The 23,812-nt window shown below is 35.0% G+C and overlaps 1 protein-coding gene across 1 annotated transcript; it reads right to left on the bottom strand.

The window, feature by feature from the left end:
- Positions 1-272: 272 nt before the first annotated feature.
- On the bottom strand, positions 273-23,354 carry CRISP1 (cysteine rich secretory protein 1). Its single transcript, XM_028097713.2, has 7 exons — positions 23,274-23,354; positions 16,517-16,654; positions 12,442-12,532; positions 11,192-11,340; positions 8,101-8,198; positions 5,738-5,826; positions 273-512 (listed from the first exon to the last, which is right to left on the bottom strand). The coding sequence occupies exons 1-7, from the start codon at positions 23,337-23,339 to the stop codon at positions 385-387; spliced, it is 759 nt and encodes a 252-aa protein (XP_027953514.1). The 5' UTR covers positions 23,340-23,354; the 3' UTR covers positions 273-384.
- Positions 23,355-23,812: the final 458 nt, after the last annotated feature.

Here is a 23,812-nt window from a genome sequence, read left to right as displayed (position 1 = left end):
TTTAAAATAGAAGTAAAGTTATGGAATAAAGAATTACAGTGCATGTTAGTTGGACAGGGAAGACAACATCAGGAAGGCTGGAGACATGGGAAACAGGGGAAGGAGTTAACGGGGAAAGACCCTCCTGTAGCAGAGGTTATTGTCAAAGTGGCCAGTTATACCATCAGTTGAATTTTGTCAACCTGCTTCAGGAAGGATCAGAACAGGAGCGGGTAGCATTCAGGTAAATCTAGGGATGCCCATATACGATTAGTAAAATTTAGGATCTCAGGTGGAATTAAAACCAAGTGAAACTTAGCAGAAGGTATTGAAACAAAGTAAGGTAAAAGATGTAATCCAGCAGACATTTCCCCAACAGCACATTATAGTTGCAAATAACAAAGATTATTTTATCTCCTTGTCACAGAGGCAACTAGCTTTGCAGAACTGTTGAACTGACTGGGCTCTGCATCCAAAACTTTGTTTTTGTGTCTTACAGTTACTGTATTCATCATAGTAGAGGCAGGGGTTAGCTGGAAGGAGAAAGCATGTTTATACAATATTATCTTGAAAATTCACCATTACTGAACAAAGAGATAATCTCTCCTTAAAGACATCAATGCAATTATCCCCTCCCCCTGCCACATCCCCAATGCCTCTGAAATTTACCAATCTGTTTTCTGTATCTTTGAGTTTGTTTTTTTTAGATTCCACATGTAACTGACATCATATGGTGTTTGTCTATGTCTGACTTATTTCACTTAGAATACTACCTTCAAGAACCATCCATGTTGTCATAAATGATAAGATTTCTGTTTGTTGTATAACTGAACAGTATACATTGTGTGTGTGTGTGTGTGTGTGTGTGTGTATATATATATATATATATATTCTTTGCCCATTCATCGGTCAGTGGACCCTTAGGTTGTTTCCATGCCTAAGCTATTGTAAGTATCTTCTTGAGTTAATGTTTTTGTTTTCTTCAGATAACTATCCAGAAGAAAAATTGCTGGATCATATAACTGTTATATTTTTAATTTTTTGAGTAGCCTCCATACGGTTTCCTATAGTGACTGCACCCATTTACATTCCCATGAACATTGCATAAGGGTTTCCTTTTCACCACACCCTTGTCCCCACTTATTATCTCTTGTCTTTTTGATTATAGATGTTCCAACAGGTATGCAGTATATCCCTGCATTTCCCTGATGATCAGTGATATTAAACACCTTTTCATGTACCTGTTGGCTATATGGATATCTTCTTTGGAAAAATATCAGTTTAGTTCCTCTGCCAGTTTTCTAATTGGATTTTTTAATTCAGCTTTATAAGTTCTTTATGTATTTTGGAGATTAACATCTTATCAGACATATGATTTGCAAATATTTTCTCTCATTTAATGGGTTGTCTTTTCATTTTGTTGATGGTTTTCCTTTCTGTGCAACTTTTTAGTTAGATGCAGTCTCACTTGTTTATTTTTGCTTTTGCTATTTTTGTTTTTAGTGTCAAATCCAAAAAAAATCATTGCCAAGACTGATATAAGGAGTTTGCCCATGTTTTCTTCTAGGAGTTTTATGGTTGCAGGTTTTATGTTCAAGTGTTTAATCCATTTGAGTTGATTTTTGTGTGTGGTGTAATATATGATTCCTGTGTCATTCTTTTGCATGTGGCTGTCTGTCTAGTTTTCCCAGCACCATTTATTGAAGAGACTGTCTTTTCCCTTTGTATGTATTTGGCATTTGGCTTCTTTGTTATAAATTAATTGACCCTATATGTATTGGTTTATTTCTGGCTCTCCATTCTTTATATATATAATGTTCATTTAGCCATTCTGTTCCATTGATCTATGTGCCTGTTTTTATGCTAATACACACTGTTTTGATTACTATACATAGCTTTGTATATAGTTTGAAATCAGGAAGCATGATACCACTAGTTTTATTCTTCTTTTTCAAGATTGCTTTGGCTATCTTTTGTCATTCCATACAAATTTTAGAATTTAGCTCTGTTCTAGTTCTATGAAAAATGCCATTGGAATTTTGATAGTGATTGCACTGAATCTGTAAATATCTTTGGGTAGTATGGAAATTAAAAAATATTAATTCTTCCAATCCATGAGCATGGAATATATTTCCATTTGTTTGTATCTTCAGTATTTTTCACCAATATCTTATAATTTTCATTATATAGATCCTTCACTTCCTTGGTGAAATTTATTCTTAGGTGTTTTATTCTTTTTTGATGCAATTATAAGTACGATTTTAAAAAATTTCTTTTTCTTATAGTTTGTTGGTAGTATATATAAAAATAACCTATTTTTGTATATTGATTTTATATCCTGCAATTTTACTGAATTCAGTTATTAATTCCAATAGTTTTCTGGTGGAGTCTTTATTGTTTTAATTTTTTAAAGATTTTATTTATTTATTTGACACAGAGAGAGAGACAGTGAGAGAGGGAACACAAAGAGGGGGAGTAGGAGAGGGAGAAGCAGGCTTCCTGCTGAGCAGGGAGCCCAACATGGGGCTCGATCCCAGGATCCTTGGATCGTGACCTGAGTTGAAGGCAGACATTTAACTGACTGAGCCACACAGGCGCCCTGATCTGGTGGAGTCTTTATGGTATTTTATATATACTATCATGTCATGTGCAAGTAGATAACTGTTTTACTTCTTCTTTTCTGTTTTTAATTACTTGTATTTCTTTCTCTTGTCTAATTACTCTAAGACTTTCAGTACTATGTTGAAATTAAAGTGGCAAAGGTAGGCATTCTTTTTTATTATGTTATGTTAATCACCATACATTACATCATTAGTTTTTGATGTAGTGTTCCATGATTCATTGTTTGTGTATTAACACCCAGTGCTCCATTCAGTAAGTGCCCTCTTTAATACCCATCACCAGGCTAACCCATCCCCCCACCCCCTCCCCTCTAGAACCCTCAGTTTGTTTCTCAGAGTCCAGAATCTCTCATGGTTCATCTCCCCCTCCAATTCTCCCCACCTTCATTTGTAAGACTGTTGAATCACAGACCTGTACCTCTGAAATAAATAATACATTATATGTTAAAAAAAAAAAAAAAGAAGAAGATAGCAGGAAGAGGAAAAAAAGGTAGGCATTCTTGTCTTATTCATGGTCTTGGAGGAAAAGCTTTTCACTTTTAACTAATATGATGCTTGTTGTGGGCTTCTCATATCTGGCCTTTATAATGTTGATGTAACATTATACCTGTGAACCCAATTTGAGAGTTTTTATCACGAAAGAATGTCAGATTTTGTCAAATGCTTTTTCTGTATCTATTTGGATGACTATATGACTTTTATTCTTCAAATTGTCTGATTTGTGGATGTTGAGCCATTCTTGCATCCTTAGCGTTAATCCCACTTCATTGTGGTGTATGATCTTTTCAATGTATTGTTGCAATTGGTTTGCTAACTTTCACTGAGATATTTGCATCTATGTTCATCAGATATATTGGCCTGTAATTTTTTTTTTTTTATTGCAGTGTCGTCTGATATTAGTATCAGGGTAATGCCAACCTCATAAAATGAGTTTGGAAGTGTTCACTTATCTTCTATTTTTTTGGCAGAGTTTTAGAAGTATTAGAATTAATTCTTCCTTAAATGTTTGGTAGAATTCACTGGTGAAGCTATCTGGTCCTGGGTTTTTCTTAGTTGGGAGAATTTTGATTATTGATTCAATCTCCTTACTAGTACTTAGTCTGTTCAGATTTTCCATTTATTCATGATTCAGTCTTGGTGAACTGTATGTTTATTTCTTCATAATTTAGTCTTTGTAAGTTGTATGTTTTTTTTAAGTTTAGTTTTGTAAGTTGTATGTATAAATAGGATAAATTCCTTCAATAATTTCTTCAAATTAGTTGTCCAATTTGTTGCTATACAATTATTCATAGCATAATCTTATGCTCTTTTTTGTTTGTGTGTATCAGGTGTAATGTCTTCTCTTTAATTTCAAATTAACTTATTTGAATCCTCTATTTTCTTTTCTTTCTTTCTTTCTTTCTTTCTTTCTTTCTTTCTTTCTTTCTTTCTTTCTTTCTCTCTCTCTCTCTCTCTCTCTCTCTTTCTTTCTTTCTTTCTTTCTTTCTTTCTTTCTTTCTTTCCTTCTTCTTCTTCTTCTTCTTCTTCTTCTTCTTCTTCTTCTTCCTCCTCCTCCTCCTCCTCCTCCTCCTCCTTCTTCTTCTTTTTCTTCTTCTGGTAAGTGTGGCTAAAGTTAAAGATTTTTCTATGTTGTTTATCTTTTAATGAAAGCTCTTCCTTTCATTGATCTTTTTCATTTTATTTTCAGTCTCTATTTTATTTATTTCCACTTTGATTTTTGTTATTTTCCTCCTTCTACTAACTTGGAGCTTAGTTTGTTCGTTTTGTAGTTGAATAAAGTTAAGTTGTTTTGAGCTCTTTTTTGTTGTTGTTGCTATTATAGGTATTTATTGCTATGAATTGCCCTCTTAGAAATGCTTTTACTGCTATCATAGTATATAAATTATATTAATATATGTAATTTCTCCTATTTTATAATTTGAATTTTGTTTTTATAAGATTTATTTGAATCACACTAAACTGCTTATATCTGTATATCCAAGTCTTATATTTTAAGCATTGTTTCCATTCTAGTGTGGCCCAATCTGAGATATCTTTCTTTAATATTTCTCATCTTCTCATGCATTTATAGGTGAGCAAAGAATTTAAGATAAGCATCTTTTATGGCATAGATTTAATCTTCTTGAGTAATACTTTCTCTTTCCTACTCTCATTTTACTTCAATTACATTTTTTTATGCATTAAAGACATTGCTTTTCTATCTTGGATTAAAAAAACCTACCCCATCCACCCAGCATAGATAATTAGTAGATATTTTATTTTTCCCCAACTACAATTTCTTGAGACTTAGAAGGAAGAATATTTATCTCTTTCTCTATTTAGAAAGAGAGGGAATTTGCAAAAGAGAATCCACTTTCCTTACTTTAAGAGTAAACAGAGTGACTTGGTTAGGTGTGGAAAATAAGTCTTCTGATCTTCCAAGTCTGTAGTTAAAGGGTATTTTTCCTGGGTTAGTTATTTCTCTACAGTCTTGTCGAAAATTATCTTATCAACATTACACTCAGGGATTAGTAGCTATGTTTTCAGGAGGCTCTAGAAAAAGGAACTTTTGCTATCTAAAGGAATGAACATGTAATTAGAACCCATTTGGTTAATACTACATTGTAGGTAAGGTTTATTTAAGAAATAAAAGGAAATGCTCTAAGGGGACAGTGTGACCATCAACTAATATCTTTTGATGTGTCAGTAGGAACATGGGAGAATAAGGATCACTCCGTAAGAAATTACATGCCCTAACTGGTCAGACAGGTAGGAGAGTTATGGAGCAGCAAGAAGCTGAGAACACTAATTTCAAGGTTGCAATAAGAGAGCCCAGAAACGTTTTTATAGAGCAGAGAAAAATGTATAGTTATATTAACATCTTATCTGGGTTTTCCCTATTAGGGTCATTAAACTTTAGGGCAGGGGGGAGGGGGCTTGAGTTTAAGCCTAGACATTCTAATATCCATTCCAATAGATTTAATCAATCATCTTCTTGGTCACTCAGGGAGGGGAAATAAGAAATAATGTTGATCTTTCCTGTGTGATGATTGAGAAAAAAGTTATAGAAAAGTGCAATATTGCCAAATCCTTAATTTGAAGGACACATGGCTCCTGGGTCAATCGTCTACATTAAGCAAAATGAATGTAAAACTTACTGCAAAGTTTATTTTCACAGTCATTTGGACACTCCCCACATGGACTTCCTGCATTATAAGGTTTATTCCTTTTGGCAGGATCATTTCCCCTTAAAAAAAAGAACAAAGGAAAGGTGATGTAATAAAATTAATGCTTGGACAAACCATATAAAATTTTACTCACCATTTATAATCAACTTTGAAAACAATTTTTGTAAACCACTTCTAGATAATGATGATAATTTTTTTTATTATGTTATGTTAGTCACCATACAGTACATCATTAGTTTTTGATGTAGTGTTCCATGATTCATTGTTTGCTTGTAACACCCAGTGTTCCATGCAATATGTGCCCTCCTTAATACCCATCACCATGCTATCTTTAAGATAGGTTTAAATTTCTAGACTTGCAATGATGACAATTTATCAGGCAACTGTAGGGTCCTAAGAGCATTTTGAAAGAATTTGCCCTATTCAGACAGTTAAGTTCCTATAGGATTGGAATCTATGAACAGTCAAGTCTTAACAAGCAGAAGAGCTTTAGAGTGATTTATAATTTGTCATTTTTCTTTATTTATACCCAAAAAGACTTGGTAAGCAGTCATGTAAAAGGACATGTTAAGAACATTTTAAGTTCTATATATATAGCTCCCAGATGAGGATCTTTTTCCTGGTCAAGTTGGAGATGTTCTATTCATCTTGCACAATATCATGAGAAACTTGATACATGCTACTCTTGTGTAGAAACACAAGGAGCATTATAAAAGATGAAGATCCCTCAGTATGGCTAAATTTAAAGTGGTAGATTTGAGGGAGAGAGAGTAGATGAGAATTTCTAGTTCTAAGCTAATATGAAATTCAGAGAAGACAGTTTTACCTGCAGATATCTAAGAAAACAGTGTGGATTATAACTGATTCTTACTTCATATGCTTGAAAAATAAAGTAAATGTTCTGGTTAAAATAGCATTCTAGTCGATATTTTTCCCTTTGATATCTGAATTGTTAGAATTTCATTTTATTTTTTTTCCATTTCTTTTTTAAAGTAAGCTTTATGCCCATTGTGGGGCTTGAACGCATGAACCGGAGATCAAGAGTCACATGGTCTACCAACAGCCAGCCAGGTGCCCCAAAATTTCACTTTATAAAAGAAACTTATTACTTAATTCATTAAGGGCTTTTGTCAGACTCTTGGCCTAAGCTTTGCTGCAGAAATTCTCTATCACAGCTCTATGTGTTTTACTTTTGTGTAATTGTCAGTTCACCAGAAACCACCACCAGCCCCTAAAAGATTTAGTACAATGGATGTATTATAGATGCAAAGAGATCTTACTGTCTTCCATACTAATTATACAGATAAAATCATAACAAATATTAACTACTGAAATCAAGTAATGATAAGATCAGAAAATAAGTCATATATAGAGCTCTTATATAAATATATCTATTGAATCTACGCTGATATTGGAGACCTCATTTAAAGTATAAATATTGTAGCATATTAACAGATAAACAATTTTCACTGATTCATATTGAACATTTTTTTTTATTTTGCAACACAAAATAATGGGGGGTAGCAGTTAAACACCATGCTTGGAGCTCATAGTATGATGGAAAATTTGCATATTCAACTATTTAAGTACGACTAGCTGAAGGAGACATATGCAGACCACTCGTTAACTTTCCTTAGCAGAGTATATTAAAACAGGCATTTGTAGTGAACTATTAGAGGACTATATCAAGCTTTGAACAATCTCTAATTTCTCATGATTACCACTGGAGCCACATAGTGTGCTCCTGTGGGCTCCTACATCATCTTTGTCTGAAATTGATCTTGCTTAAAGAGCAATCGCAGTTGGTAGGGCAAAGGAGTCCACCTGCCCTTCACTGAAGCAATTAGATTATCTCTTCTAGGAGTTGTTACTCACACCTTGATAACATGTAAATTTAATTTCTAAAGAAAAGACATATACCAATAGTTAGACTAACAAGAACACTTCAATTTTTCCATTTGTTTATTCTTGATACTCCGTTATATTTCTGCCCTTGCATTCTAAATATACTCTAGATTGTTGAAGTAAATATCCTTGTTTTTTTGCTTATGCTAATCAATAACACAGAGCAAGACTACTGGTAATAGCTTTGAATTTGGACATTCTATTAATGAAATACAAATATAAATTTATTTTAAAAATATGATGTAAATAAAATCGTTTGTGTGTGTAATGTTTTTAGGTATTGGCTAAATGACATTTTATCCCTAAAGTTCTGCTTAACTGAAATGAAATATTTATTTGAGCTTTCTTTTATATTGTTTGAGAAACTGGATTATGTAAGAGGGATATATTTCTAAAGGCTTTGTGAAACCAAACTGTATAATACATACTCATGACAATAGTGACAAACATAGAGATACTGAGTTGAAAATCTTTTGTCGCATGATGATATTCCACAGCCAATGAGGTAAGAAGTGGCCCAAACAATCTGTAATGATAAAGAGATTATTTTATTAATAATTTGACTTTTGCTAAATGATTACAATACAAATATTGTTATCCATGGTTGAAAATAAACATGTTTGCTTTTAGGATGCTTTGAGCATGGCTTGTTAGGAAGTCATAGAAACAGAAAGATTTCCATGTGTCTGGATAGCACACATACATGTGCACACTTATTGGCCATCCTTAATCCTGGCTCACCTTATTATCAAATCTATATGGAAAATCTGGTAACATGATGAAGTCTTGTTGGTGATGATACAAAAATCAAACCATGGGAGGAACTTTACTTAATCATCAGAGAAGAAGCATGGCATAGAGTAGAGTTGGCCTTTGAGGCCAAACGTCTTGGTTTCAAATTCTATCTCTACCACTTCCTGGTTGTATGGTATTTATACAGTTTATGTTTTGAAATTTTATTTTTTTGTTTGTAAAATGGGATAAAATAATACTATCTTCTACATCATAGGTGTATCGTGGGAATTGGATAACAATTTTTTAAGTGTTTGGAAGAGGAAATATTAAGTTACTATCTGAGTGTGACGGAACTAATGGTCTTGGATGTAAATAGTGGGTCTAGTCTACCTTTATCTGAAAGAAATAGAAGGTTGGAATTGATATCACAAATTTGTCAGATTTTAAGCTCCCTGGGTGATCATTCTATTTTTATCCTCTGATTGTTTGATAAGGCAAATTATATGAATAAATAGTCTGATGTTATAACATTCTTGGATTCCTAGAACATATCCTTTTTGTCCAAGGGTGTCAATTTTAAAATAAGAATGCTATTTGCTAGTCTTTTACTTAGAATATAGGCATTGCTATCCATAAATGATTAAGTCTATGATTTTTAAATAGGCAGGCTTGAAAAAGCAGACAGAATTTGGAAGTCTTATGCTTTCTAATATCAAACCTTACCACAAAGCTACAGTAATTAAAATGGTGGTACTGGCATAACAATAGACATATAAACCTGAGAAATAAAATAGAGTCCAGAAATAAATCTTCACATATATAGTCAAATGATTTTCAACAAGGATGCCAAGATGATTCAATGGGCACAGGATGGCCTTACCACAAGTAAATGGAAAAACTAGATATCTACATGCAAATAAATGAAATTGGGTCCTACCTTCCACCATATAAAAAATTAACTCAAAATGGATTAAATACCTAAGGGTAAGAGCTAAAACCATAACAAAAACTCAGAAGGAAACATAAGGAAAAAACTTCATGGTATTGGATTTGGCAGTGATTTCTTGGATATGACACCAAAAGCACAGATAGAAAAGGAAAAAAAATAGATAAGTTGGACTTTATCAAAATTTAAAACCTTTGTGCATCATAGGATACTATCATCAGAGTGAATAGGCAGTCTATGTAATAGGAATTAATGATCTCATTTATATGTGGAATCATATACCTGCTAAAGCATAGATATCCAGAATATATAAAGAACTCTTACAACTCAGCAGCAAAAACCCAAATCATCTGATATAACCCAGCAACTCTAACTGGAGATGGAACCTCTACAGAAGTAATTTAGGTTAAATGATGTTCTAAGGGTGGGACCATGATCTGATAGCGCTCATGTCCTTATAAGAAAAGGCACCAGAGTGCTGACACTCATGCTCTCACTCTTTTTCTCTCTTTCTCTGCAAGCCCGCACAAACGAAAGGAAAGGAAAGTCCGTGCAAGGACATAATGAAAAGAAGGCAGAAAGAGAGCTCTCACAGAAACCAACTATGCTGCAGAGTTTCATAGACTTCCAGCCTCCAGAACTGTGAGAAAATAAATTTGTTGTTTAGTGCATCCAGCCTGTGGTACTTTGTTATAGAAGTCCAAGCAGACCAATACAGCACAGATGTGAAGAAATCAAAAATTTCATTGCTGCTGGGAATGTTAAATAATGCAGGTGTTGTGGAAGACAGTATGCCAGTTCCTCAAATAATTCAACATACGATTACCATGTGATCCAGAAATTCCATTTCTCAAAAGAATTGAAAGCAGGATATGAACAGATATTTGTACACCAATGTTCATAGCAGCATTATTATCAATAGCCCAAAGTGGAAACAACCTAAATACACAACACTGAATGAATGGATACAAAACAGGTGATATACACATACGGTGGACTATTATTCAGCCTTAAAAAGGAGTAAAATTATGGCATGTGCTACAACATGGATGAACATCAAATGAGGATATAATGCTAAGTGAAATAAGGCAGACACAAAAGGACAAAAATTGTATGATTCCAGTTATATGAGTGAGGTATCTCGAGTAATCAAATTCATAGATAAAGAAACTAGAATGGTGCTTGCCAGAGGCTGGGGGGAGGCAGAAATGGGAAGTCATTGTTTAATGGGTACAGAGTTTGGGAAGGTGAAAAGTTGTGAAGATGTATGATAGTGATTGCTTCATAACAATTTGAATGTAGTTAATGCTACTGAACATTAATACTACATAATTTTCAAATGATTAAAATGGAAAATTTTATAAAATATATTCATATGTGCATATCCAAATAATTATTATGTTATATATATGAAAATAATTATATATGATAAATAAAAATAATATATGTATATATTTTACACATATATACATATATACATATAATTTTACCATAATAAAAATAAACTAGGTAGAAGAGATTCTCTGTATTATAAGGTACTATTATTTTCATTCTTTACACACATTAGAAATGTAATTTATAGGTGACATTGATGTTTTATGATTTTGTTAATTCCCAAAAGTCCAAATGTATAAAAAAGGAGACTAAATAGTTAAGCAGCTTCTCTAAGCTATCTGTTGAGGGAATCACATTTCCATATGTTTCAAATTATAATAGGAACTCAGTGGGTCAAGTGTAAGTTTGTGAAAAGTAAGTAGAATAATTTTCTCAGTCACCTATTTTCCACACATGCTTATAGTCATTTAAACAATGTGTATATTTGCAAGTACGCAGGTTACCTGAGTGTAATGCTCAAATGTTATGTCATCATCCATTGATGTCCATTTCCCATACTTGAAATATTTAGATTCATTGTACCAGATTTTAATTACATTTGACCATGAGATAGGATAAGTTGTCAAATGCATATTTTCTCCACAAAAAGTATCTGAAAGGGAGAAAAAAAGTCTGAGTCATACTTGAAGAAACTTCGAAATATATTACAAGGATATTTTCCTCATTTTATCTTACAAATATTTCACTGGTCATCCAAGCAATGTCTTATAAAAGTAAACAAACTCAGCTGTATCTCTGCTGGCAATCATCTTTTTCATTGATGAGTGAACTTGTGGTACTTAGGTTTGGTGAGAAGTTGACAGTAGGAGATGATGTACAAGCTTGGAAATCAGATCAACATTTCAGTCTCTGCCACTTCCGAGCTGTTGAGAAGGGTGAAACCAATCCAAGTAGCCAATGGGTTGTAACGGGACCCATGACTTGAAAACAGCCACAGAGGTATTCATTATGCAAGAACCTTGAAATAAACATTTGCTCATTTAACCATCCATTTGTGAGTTGGGTTCTTGACCAAAAATGAAATTTGGGAGTGATCTACCTTTCTCTGGGGCAGGAAAGGCTCACACTGCTAATTCATGGGTCAAAACATTGGGCAAAAATGCCCAATAATCTGTAAATATGGAAGTTTCATTAGTATTTTAAAAATATTTTGTAATAAACAAGTATCTCAAAAATGTTAATAATGTCTACTTATGTAGGAAGTACTAATAGATTTTCTGGAAACTAGCCATGATCCACCTAATATATATGCCATGAGATGGACTTATGTATGAGCACCTAAATTTGTTCTCATGTATAGCTCAGTAGAGTTGAATAGAACTCACCTCTCAACTGTATTAGTATTTCAAAGCCAAAGATATCCCTAGGGTGATATTGTGTGTAGCTGAAATAACTATATAGAGTGGAAAGCTTCTAGCTATCCAGCTCTCCATCCAGTTATCATTGTATTACTCAACTGTTCTGTAATATTGAGAACTTTGATTCTTATTTCTGATGATCAGCAATTGGAATTTGAAACTTGAATACCTAAATTTAAAAATTAATAATAAGAAAACAGTGTGGTAGGCCACAATCCACTGTCATTTCTGGGTCCATATCATAGACTGAATGACTTAACTTACCCTTGCCAGGTTACTTAACAATCCCTAAGGACTTTTGAGTACAGAGGTGAGTCATTCAGATGTATACCTACTTGTAATTCGTCTCTTAATTGAGTTGCTCTCTCTTAATTCACACTGCTTTGACAACATTCTGGCATTTTGTGCAGCTTCTTCATTCCAATCCTACAGTGGAAGAGTAAAATATAAGCATTTGGTCTTATTGGCATTTCCATGATAATATTCTAGTTTATTGTTTCCAAAAATCCAAGGCTAGTAATATCCTCAATTTTATAAGCTAACAATTTAAATAATAATATTAAATGTTCTGGTTGGAAAAGGAAGACAAAACTTTTGACTCACTATGTTAGCCCTTGAATTAACAAAATCAAAATTTGGTAATAATGTTCAGATGCAGCTTCTCTCTCAGAAGTGTGTAAATGCTTTCAGTAAAAAAGATCAGGGTTAGAAATCCATTCCATTATTTATTAGTAGTTTTATCTCTGACACATTATTTAATCTTTTTGAATATGTTCTTCATCTATGAAATGTGACCCATCGTTCATGCCTAATAGTTTGTTCTAAAGTTTTAATGTAGTAATTCATGCAATACAATTGTGATATGACAAATCTTATACTATGTGCTCAATAAATAAACAATGGCTATGTACAGTGTCACACATCTCCATCTAAAATTATAAATAATACTAAAAAATAGTAGCTAATACCACATGCCGGGATATGTTACCAGTTCTGTACGTATATTTTCTCATTTTGATTCAGAGCAACTCTACAAGGGAAGTACTATCATTAGCCCCGTTTGTAAATGGGGAAACTGAGGCACAGAGATGTTGCATAATTTCTCAGGATAACACAACCAATAAATAGCCAAGAAAGAATTAGAATCCAGGTTATTCTGTCTTCAGAATGTGTGCTCTTAACTCTTAATGTGTGCCAATTGTGCTGAGTTGAAGCCTTTGTCAGGTGTATCTCCAAGAAGTTGAAAGGAGGCAGGAAGTCTATATAACTAATTATGGAATTTGACAAATGTTCTCCCTAACACTCTTTAATCCTTACATTGTGTACATCCACTTAAAAGACTCCCAATATCTGAATGCAACACATCACCAACAAAAGTTGTAGACTTCATTTTTTACTACAGGTTTTGACATAAATCATTCACTTACTCTTTAGAATAAGTTTTGGATGACACCTGACTTAGATTTTCAACATTTTTCTTGGTGGCAAAGAAGTTTAACTGTTATATGTATATGCTTCCATCTGTGTTAGTTTTACAGAATTGCCCTTCAGGTTGAAGGAATTTACTAAACCTTGAGATGAATTAAGTAAGTCATTAACCTAGGCTCAAAGCAAAAACATAGTTTTGCTCAGCATAATACCCTCCAGTTCCATCCATGTCGTTGCAAATGGCAAGATTTCATTTCAAAAACTAATGATGTAGTGTATGGTGATTAACATAACATAATAAAAAATTGTCTACCTTAAAAAACAACAACAACATGGTTTTGTAAGGTTTGATTGTTTCATGCAAGAAAAGTTGTATTTCAGTAGTGGATACATCTACCCGAGGTAGTAGAGATGATACAACACATCCTGTTAGGACATAGGATCTCCTGGCAGTGGGAATATCATCATTGTAAAAAAAAAACCTTAGTAAAAAAAAAAAAACCATGCCTATTATGACCGGGTTATCAAGTGATTAGGACTAGAATTTATCTGGATACTTTACAGCTCATTGCTTGTGTATGCTGTGTTGTACTACCAGGTCACTTTCTGAACTGAAGCACTTATTTCCTCTTAAGCTGAGAGTCATGTCCACTGACAGCTCTACTGTATGTCCTTTCTAAAAATTGTCCTGCATCCAGGAGCATAATCCCTTCCCTGGGGTAATCCATACCCAACATCTGGTCAATGTGAGAACTGTAAATTCCAAGCCACTTCCCTCCTACTCAGGACAACTACAAAGGGTTGTCTTAGTTGTACAGCTTCCAGAATTATCTGAGCCCTCTGTTGTGACTACATCATAATCCAACTTTTCCATATGTCCACTGCTGCTTCTCTCTCTACCTCCACAGGTAGGTGTCAATCTGGAGATTGTTCTCCAATAAGCATTCTGCTTGCTAATCTCCATCTGAGTAAGCTTATCTTGTCGCATAAACCACCTGCAACATTCATTACATACAGTCTGTGGTTCAGACTTCTTTGAGGAAGCTGTCTAGGATATTACCTCTGATTCATATTGGTAAGATGCTCCTTTCTTTTTGTGATAGATCCATGGTTAAAATCACAAGTGAGTATTCATGGTTATTGCATCAAAACTATGAATTCTGGCTTTAATATATGGTTCCATTTAATCGGTTTCTAACCTTATGTATGGAAACTTTTTCAGAAAATCTCTGCCTGACAGTTGTGATTGGCCCTTCAGCCCTGCTGTAACTCTATCAGTTCCTTTCTAGCCACATCCAATGCATTGTTTCTGGAACAGCTCAACTCTCATATTCCTTTGAAAATATGATTCAGTCTTACTGGTCACCTAATTTATACTCTTGTTGATCTCTCGTACCTTTACACTTTAGCACTTGAATGTATTCATTCTTATATTACGTTCTAAAATTCCCTTTGTATTTGCCTTTAAAACCTCTGAATCAGTGGCTATATTTTCCATTTACTCTAAAATTTCTTTAGAACCTCCTAGCTAAATGTGTTTGCTCTTTTGGAAACCAAGGAGTTTAGACCCTATTGGAGTCCAGTGAGTTTGGACCCTAAAGGAGGTATATAGGTAAGAGCAGGTGCCTGGAGCTGTGCCATTTGCATTTGAATCTGCACTTATTCAGTACTTATTACTTTGGATTTTAACTAATTTCTCTGAGGTTCAGATTCATTATCTGTAAAATGGAGATGATAGTATTACCTGCATCACAGAACTATTGATTTAAATGAGTTAATGTAATAAAGTTCTAAAAGAGTGCCTGTCAACAGTAAGTACAATATACATGTCAGGCACAACACTCACAATGCAAGAAGGTCTATGATAGCTATTGATTTTTATTGTTTTGTTTAAATAACATTTTCTATTTTAAGCTGACCAAGAGGATAAATTTCAAAATAATGTTTTTATTCACTTGCTTCCCACCCTTTGTCATTTGTATGAGGAAGCTGTCCCTTAGAATCATTCTCCAGAGCCAGCACTATTTCTAATTCTTGTACTCTAGACCAGTCCAAGGTTAAAGGGACCAGGATAAGGTTGCACAAAAACCTGAGTGATACTTCTGGGAGATAATACATATGCAGCTAATCACCTCGTACACTTGAGACTTCCCTAAATTTGTTTTGTTTTATAGCACCTAGTGTGCACACACACCAGCTTTATAATGGAGAGACAATTCTCTTTTTATGGGATGCAAGGGAACTGGGAAATAGGTTTGTCAATATTGGCTTATCTGGCAGCACCATCTGACTTAGAATCAGGACATCTTGATTCCCAGATGAGTGCCTAGCCTTTGGGCTGCTGCCCAATGAAGACAGTTATGAATTGCCTCTATAACTTAAAGCTCGCTATGCTGACAGTACTGGTCGGCAACTTCAGCTTCAGCTGGGAGCTTGCAGGGGTCTCCACCTGAGACTTTCCAAATCAGCATCTCAGAGAGTGGGGCCCACTGTTGTTTTATCAAGTTTTTCAAGCAGTTCGTTTAAGATTGAGAAGCACTGTCTTAGGGTACATTATGAATGAAATTAGACTGAGTTGGGATTGTTGCTCTGTCATTTAATAACTGTGATTTGGGGAAAGTTACTTATCTCCTCTGTGCCTCCATTTCTTTGTCTCTTTTTTTGAGATTTATTTATTTATTTGAGAGAGAGAGAGAGAGCACACAGACACAGAGGGAGAGGGAGAAGCAGACTCTGCTGAGCAGGGAGCCTAATTCAGGGCTCTAACCCCGGGAACCTGGGATCATGAACAGAGCTGAATGCAGATGCTTAACTGACTGAGCCACCCAGGCACCCCTGTGCCTCCATTTTTCTGCTGCTAAGTCATAGGTTTGTTTGGGAAGACCAAACTTTTAGTATACTGAAAGTGAAGAGAACTTAAAAATTCAGTAAACACTATTACTATTATTAACATCGTTGTTGTTGCTGTTTAATTAATCTTACCATCTTCAGCATGTTTCTGGCTGATGGAACTACTCCTCTTCTGAGGGTGTTATGTACAGTAACGATTTCTTCTTGGACAGTTGCCAATTCAGTGAGGAGTGTATTATATAGAACATATGGAACTGGAGCTGGTTTTGCCTGTGATCAGAAAATTATTAATTAGTCTTACTTCTTTTATGTGTAATTCATCATGCATATTATTTGCAGACCTATAGCAATATGAATTTGTAGTTTATATTGAATAGACAATGATCTAAGCATTTTAAAATTAACAATTGCTCAATAGATTAGTTCCCGTTTCTGCAGTGCTAGTCTTGTGGGTTTCTGAATGTCATCTGACATTATACAAGTGTATAACATAATGCCCTGGATACCCTGTGATTGGGCTTCTCCAAATTTATGATTGGTACTTTGGGCCATGTTAAAATACTTTTTATCAGGCAATATAAAGCATAGTGGAAGATATTTTGATATCACACCTTTATTGACTGACTTCCCTTCCTTGGCTCCTATCCCACCCCATTTCTTGCAAGTGTTCTCTTTGCTTCTTAAATAAACCACTTGCACTTACTTGAATGCTGTCTAAAGGATGTGTCTAATCTAAGATATTAATTATTGAATACAAAGCCTCCAGTGTCTTCAACTCAGATTTTACCTTTTTGTCTTATGCCTATGAAAAAACATTAGCATTTGCATACATATGTGTAAGTATAACATATAATTTAACATATAATTAAAATCAGCTACAATCCAGAATTAATGACTATTCTTTTAATTTATCTTGCAACTAAGAAGAAACTGAACAGCTTTAATATTTTAGGCTATCATTAGTTGCTATAAAGAGCAGCTTCTTTTGTGTGTGTATTATATATCACATGCACTTCATTCCTTTTGTTTAAAAAGTGGCAAAACATATGTAGTATAATTTGAGTAGCATCTCTTTATTCCTCAAGTACCATAGGACTATTAGCAATTTCTGAATGGATAGGATCCAACACCATACCTTGCTCAAATTTCGTAGTTATTTCATTTATTTTATATCAACATAAAATTGGAATGGGGAAAAGGCATAGATATGGAACCCAGAAGACCCCTCGAGAGACTGTCCCCTGTGGACATCATTTCCTCAAAAGCCCACTCATGTGTTACTATTTTCCTCCATACTTTAGGTAGCTCTTGTCTAGACTAGAGGAAAGGTGGGGAACCACCAGAATCCCTTTATCATAACCAAATCAATTTTCCTTGCTCCTCTGAACTCTGCTCCAGTGAAACTCATGACATATTGCCTTACCATCTCATTTTTGAACGTTTATTTTCTGATAATGTTTTCCTATCACTTCCTCTCATTCATTTAAATTGGGCCTTCTGGGTTGTTTTTTTTTTTTTTTAAGATTTATTTATTTATTTAGGGGAGATAGAGAGAGAGAGAGCACGAGCTGGGGCAGGGAGGGGCAGAGGAAGAGGGAGAAACAGACTCTTTGCTGAACAGGGAGCCCCATGCGGGGCTTGATCCCAGGACCCTGAGATCATACCTGAGCCTAAAGCAGATGTTTAACTGATTGAGCCATCCAGGTGCCCTGAAATTGGGCCTCCAAACAGGCTCTCAAGGGCCTTCTGAAACGAATTCATCCTGTCCACCCCAACTTCTGCAGTCAACTCAAAGGACTTCAGCATTCACATATTTAGTTCCAACCATCTGATATCTCAGGCCCTTGAATTCTTCCTCTCTTAGACCTCTCCTCCAAGTGTCTTTAGTCTCCATGATGATGGTCACTGTCTATATCTCATAATCACTCCAAATGCCAAATCATCTGGTCAAACTTTTCCCTGCCTGATCAGGATTTCCTGCTCTTCCAGATTGCTAAGGTCAATCATTCTGACTATTTTCAACATAATCTAGTCTTTTAGCTCATTCTTCATTTTCTCTATTTTCCCTCTCTTTTCTTTTCTTTTTTTCTATTCATGTTCTCTTATTTCAACAACTTTCTTGCTAAAATATTGAATCCTTTCCCACCCATCGTCATTTAGGAACACCCCCACTTTGGATGGGACCAAAAATTTCCCTGCCTGCACAGAGTCAGATGAACATTAGCAGAAAAATACTCCACAAAATGCCAGATATTGGTATCATCCAAAATCTTGATGTCTAACCTCAAACAGTGCCTTAATTTGGTCATCAATTCTACCAATTTACCTGGTTAACTCACTTTGTTTTTCTTCATAATGTTATTGCAGAACTTGTGCATTCTACTTCAATCACATTGACCTCTCTCAATAGAATCTGGTATGACCTACTTTCCTCAGTAAAGAGGCAGCTATTTCAGCTTCTCTTCATCAGTCTACCAATCTGCCTCTATTTGTTCTCATTCTTTCCTCCTTATTTCTTGTGGTACTACTGAACAGATCATACTTTCCTGCTTTTTTAAAACCATTTTATTGAGGTATAATTGACATGTAAAAGCTATACATATTTAATGTATACAATTCAATGAGTTTGGTAAGTATACACTTGTGAAACCATCTCCACCATCAAGACAAACAAACAAAAGAACACAAACATAGCAATCACCTCTCAAAGTTTCCTCTTTCCCCCTTTACTGTAACTATTGTTATTATTTTGTGTATCTTGTAAAAGCATTTAACATAAGATTTACCCTGGATTTACCCTGGATTTAAAACTGGATGTCCACATGCAAAAGAATGAAATTAGACCCTTATATCACACCATACATTAAAATCAACTTGAAATGGATTAAAGACTTAAATATGAGACCTAAAATCATAAAAGTCCTAGAAGAAAACATAAGTAAAAAGTTCCTTGACATTGGTCCTGGCAAGCACAGACAATAAAAGAAAAAATAAGCAGGTAGGATTGTATCAAACTAAAAAATTTCTGTACAACAAAGGAAATAATCAAAAAGATGAAAAGGCAACTTAATGAATGGAAAAACATTTTAAGCTATATATCTGATAAGCAATTAATATCCAAAATGTAGAAGGAACTTGAATAACCTATGAGCAAAAACAAAACAAAACAAATAAGCTGATTAAAAAATACACAAAGAACCTAAACAGTCATTTTTCCAAAAAAAGGCATATAAATGACCAACAGGTATATGAAAAGGTGCTTAACCTCATTAATCATCAGGGAAATGAAAATCAAAACCACAATGATATATCACTTCATACCTGTTAGGATGGCTATTATTAAAAACAAGATTTCAAGTGTTGAAAGGATGTAGAGAAAAGGGAACCCTGATATACTGTTGGTGGGAATGTAAAATGGTAAATCCATAATGGAAAATAGTGTGAGGGTTCCTCAAAAAATTAAAAACGGGCTATTCTTTCAAAAGCTATTTCTCCCCAGTGTTATTTACTCCATTCTCTTCCACATTTTCCCCAATCTCACATTACTCATTATCTTTCCACTGTATCTTCAACCAATTCTTTTGTCCTTCCCACTGACATTTATTCATTATCATGTTGCTTGTAACTTAAAATAAACAAACAAAACGTTTCATTTATTTCAGTTCCCCATTCAGTCATTGTACTTTCTACTTTCCTTCCCTATCAAAATTCCTGAAAATGTTGCCAGTACTGGATGTCTATAATTTCCCACCCTTTAAGCAATATAATCTTCATTCACCTTTCCCCCATTTATTCCACTAAAACAAGGGTTCTATACCAGGAATGATATACCCCTCCTTAAGTCCCCCCTTCCTTCCTCAGGCATTAAGCACTGTCTAGAAAAATTTCTGGTTGTCATGACTGAGTTGGAGGGTGTGCTCTGCCATCTTGTTGATAGAGGCCAGTGATTTTTGTTAAACATCCTAAAAAGGCTCAGGACAGACCCTTTTGAAGAAGAATTATTCCATAACAAAATGTCAGTAATTCTGAAGTTGAGATACTTTACTTTGAAACAACTCCTATTAATGTCACCAACAAGCTTAGGGATGCCTGGGTGGCTCAGTCAGTTAAGCGGCTGTCTTCGGCTTGGGTCATGGTCCCAGGGCCCTGGGATCGAGTCCCGCATCGGGCTCCTTGCTCAGCAGGGAGCCTGCTTCTCCCTCTCTCTCCCTCTGCTTGTGCTCTCTCTGTCAAATAAATAAATAATCTTAATAAAAAAAAGGTCACTAACAAGCTTAATTTGTAAATTCAATATTTTTTTAGTGTCTTCATTCTACTTGATCTATTGGCTGCTAACTCCCCTGAGTAAATGCTCAGTGTAGAAGTAGTCTTGCCGTGTAAGGGACAACACATTCTCTTCGTTTTTCTCTGACCTCTCAGACTTCTCTTTCTTCACCTGACTGACCTCACAGTCTTCAAAAACACCCTATCACCTCTATATCTCCCCTCCCACTCCTCTAATCCAGTCTTTCACAATCCATTCTCCAGTCATCCACCAGAGTAAACGTTTCAAAACACTGACACAATGGAGTCCCTTTCCTGTTAAAAGTCTTTCAACAATTTCTTAGAAATAAAAGCTAAATTTTTTACAAGGCCTGTGAAGGCCCTGCTGACCTCTCACCCTCTCTTTAAGATATGCTTCCTTACTTTTCTCTTCTTTGGTCTCAATGATTTTCTTTTAATCATTGCAATGAGCCTGTTTTTATTCTGCCTTAGAATATTTGCCCAAGCGCGTCTCTTCATTAGTATACTCTGTCAGCTTGTTCTACCAAGTGATTCCAGTTTATCCTTCAGATCTCAGATCTATCATGTCCTCCTTACCAGAGAAGTCTCTAATTACCTCAGACAATATCAAATCCTGTTATTACCTGATCGCAACTCCCTGTATTTTCCTTCAAAGATCTTTTAGTGTAACATCTACTAGATTCTCATGGAAAATTCTGTATGTCAGTAAAAAGTGATTTCTGTCCAATTAGATGCCTAGTAGCTCAGTAAACTCTAACATTGAAGGGGAGTTTAAAATAAGATTCAGGCCTAGTCGTTAGTCTATTTGCTTTCTACCTGGAATCTAAAAAGAATATATCATACTGTTTTATTTTTATTGGACAAATAGGAACAGTTTATTATTTCCTTTAACTAGGATTCATGTTTAAAATATGCAATGAATTTGTGTTTGGAGCTTAATTTGTCTTATGTTGTTTTCTGTTAAAATTCTTAAGCCTTAATTTTCTGAGCAAACTTTCTGTAAAATTACATGCAAATGTTCCAGTAACTCTCTGTCTATAGGATGTATACATGTTGTTTTATCAGTGTCCCTTCATAATTTTCCTTTGTATTCTTGGTCAGTAAATAGATGAGGCTCTGGTTCCCTTGACTGGGAGGAGTTCTTGTTACCTACTTTTTCACTGGGACTTTTAACTGTGATACTGATTCCTTTTTTCCCATGGCAGCCTGGGCCAGGCTGTCTCCTAGAACATGGACTAAGTGACCTAGACCAGCCTAGTACTGATCAGGTCTTAAAGGCAAAATTTGCTTTCTCACTCTCTTTCTCCTTTCTCCCTGATGGTGGCTATGCTTCATTCAGCTTAGCTTTTCCTTACTGTGAAGTGTGAAGGTTCCCCCCTCCACACTGGGGGAATAAAATGGGAAGAGAACCAAAGGGGAGGAAGGAGAACTCTTTTTAAGACTGTACTTCCAGCATACTGGATAATTATTGGGTATTGAATGAGAGCTGTACCTGGTTCCTCTTTGGGGAAGAGATGTGAGTGATGAGACCTAAATCAGCACCCCAATTGTCTGGTGTGTATGGATTTTCTTTCATTTATAAAATTAAATGCCTTCCATTTTTGATTTCTCCTATGTAGCACATGAAAACAAAAATCATTCATTTTCTATAATTCAGTTCATAATAAAAATATTTTGGGTACATGGGGCGTCTGGGTGGCTCAGTCATTAAGTGTCTGCCTTTGGCTCAGGTCATGATCCCAGGGTCCTGGGATGGAGCCCTGTATCAGGCTCCCTGCTCCATGGGGAACCTGCTTCTCCCTCTCCCTCTGCCACTCCCCCTGCTTGTGTTCCCTCTCTATCAAATAAATAAATAAAATCTTTAAAAATATATTTTGGGTACATTAAAAATTACAATTTTTTTATATCATTGAGGCTATTTAGAGGCTCATATTATTGGGTGACCATAAAATATTAAGGACTTATTCCTTATACCATTGAGTGTTTTGTTTTTATTTTGTGATTGTTGAAGTTCTTGTCTTTAATAAGTAGTGAGGTGCAGGCCTCATATATTGACTCCATTGCTTACAGTTCCTCACACTTCTCTTCTTGCTGTTCACACCTTGCATTTTATATTTAATTTTGATGTGTTAAATTCTTGTTATAGTCACAAATCAGATAGTTCAATTGGGATATTGATAAAATACTTGCTTTTCTGGGTTAAAAAAGTCCAAACAATATTTTCTCCCATTTAGTTATGGAGAATGCATGGTATGTTATAAAAAAGTAATTCCTGCTCTACATTCTCAGCTTTTTGAATTATCCTGAGGAGCTATAATGAAATTGGCATAAGCCCATGGAGCCAAACTGGTTAGATTTACTTTCAGGGTCTTCCACTTCCCAGTTATCTGACATTGGCCACATGACGTCACCTCCCTATGCTTTGGTTCTTTTCTCTGCAATGTGAAATTAAGAATAGTACTTGCCTACTAGAGCCTATGGTGAGACCAAGGTGAATAATTGGCATAGCGTCCTCACAACAGTGTCTGTAACAAAATGAATTCTACAGGGGTATCTCTTATCCTTTTCTGGAAAGTAATTATGAAACATAACAATCCTCACATACTCTTATAATCAAAATAGGCAGGAAACCAACAGCAGCAGCCAAATACAAGTAGTATTTCATTGTCATCCCTGAAAAGAAAACATAAATTTAGATTATTATCAACTCCTGGGATTATTATAACCCTGTTTTATTATAACCCTGTTTTCAAAACTCTTTTGCAGTATATTTACATTTTCTGCAAAAAGAGACCCTCAGGATCAAAACAAAGTTGGATATGTTAGTCAGTGGAACCAACAAAGGAAGACAGAACTGTAATTGGAAGAAAGATAGATTTCATGTCTTAATCACCAGAACCTTTGAATATGTTACATTATATGACAAAAGAGAATTAAGGTAGTAGATGGAATTCAAATTGCTAATCAGCTGGCTTCAAAGTAAGGAGATTGGGGCACCTGGGTGGCTCAGTTGGTTAAGTGTCCAACTTTTGATTTTGGCTTAGATCATGATCTCAGGGTCCTGGGATAGAGCACTACATTGGGCTCTATGCTCAGTGGGGAGTCTGCTTAAGATTCTCTCTCTCCCTCCCCTAACTCCCATGC

Source organism: Eumetopias jubatus, unplaced genomic scaffold, assembly GCF_037043125.1.
Source record: "Eumetopias jubatus isolate StellerSeaLion01/CBP00866 unplaced genomic scaffold, mEumJub1_p1.0 scaffold_6, whole genome shotgun sequence".
In the NCBI taxonomy this organism is placed as follows: domain Eukaryota; kingdom Metazoa; phylum Chordata; class Mammalia; order Carnivora; family Otariidae; genus Eumetopias; species Eumetopias jubatus.
The sequence above is the reverse complement of the archived record's forward strand: the minus strand, read 5'-3'. Positions and strand labels throughout refer to the sequence as shown.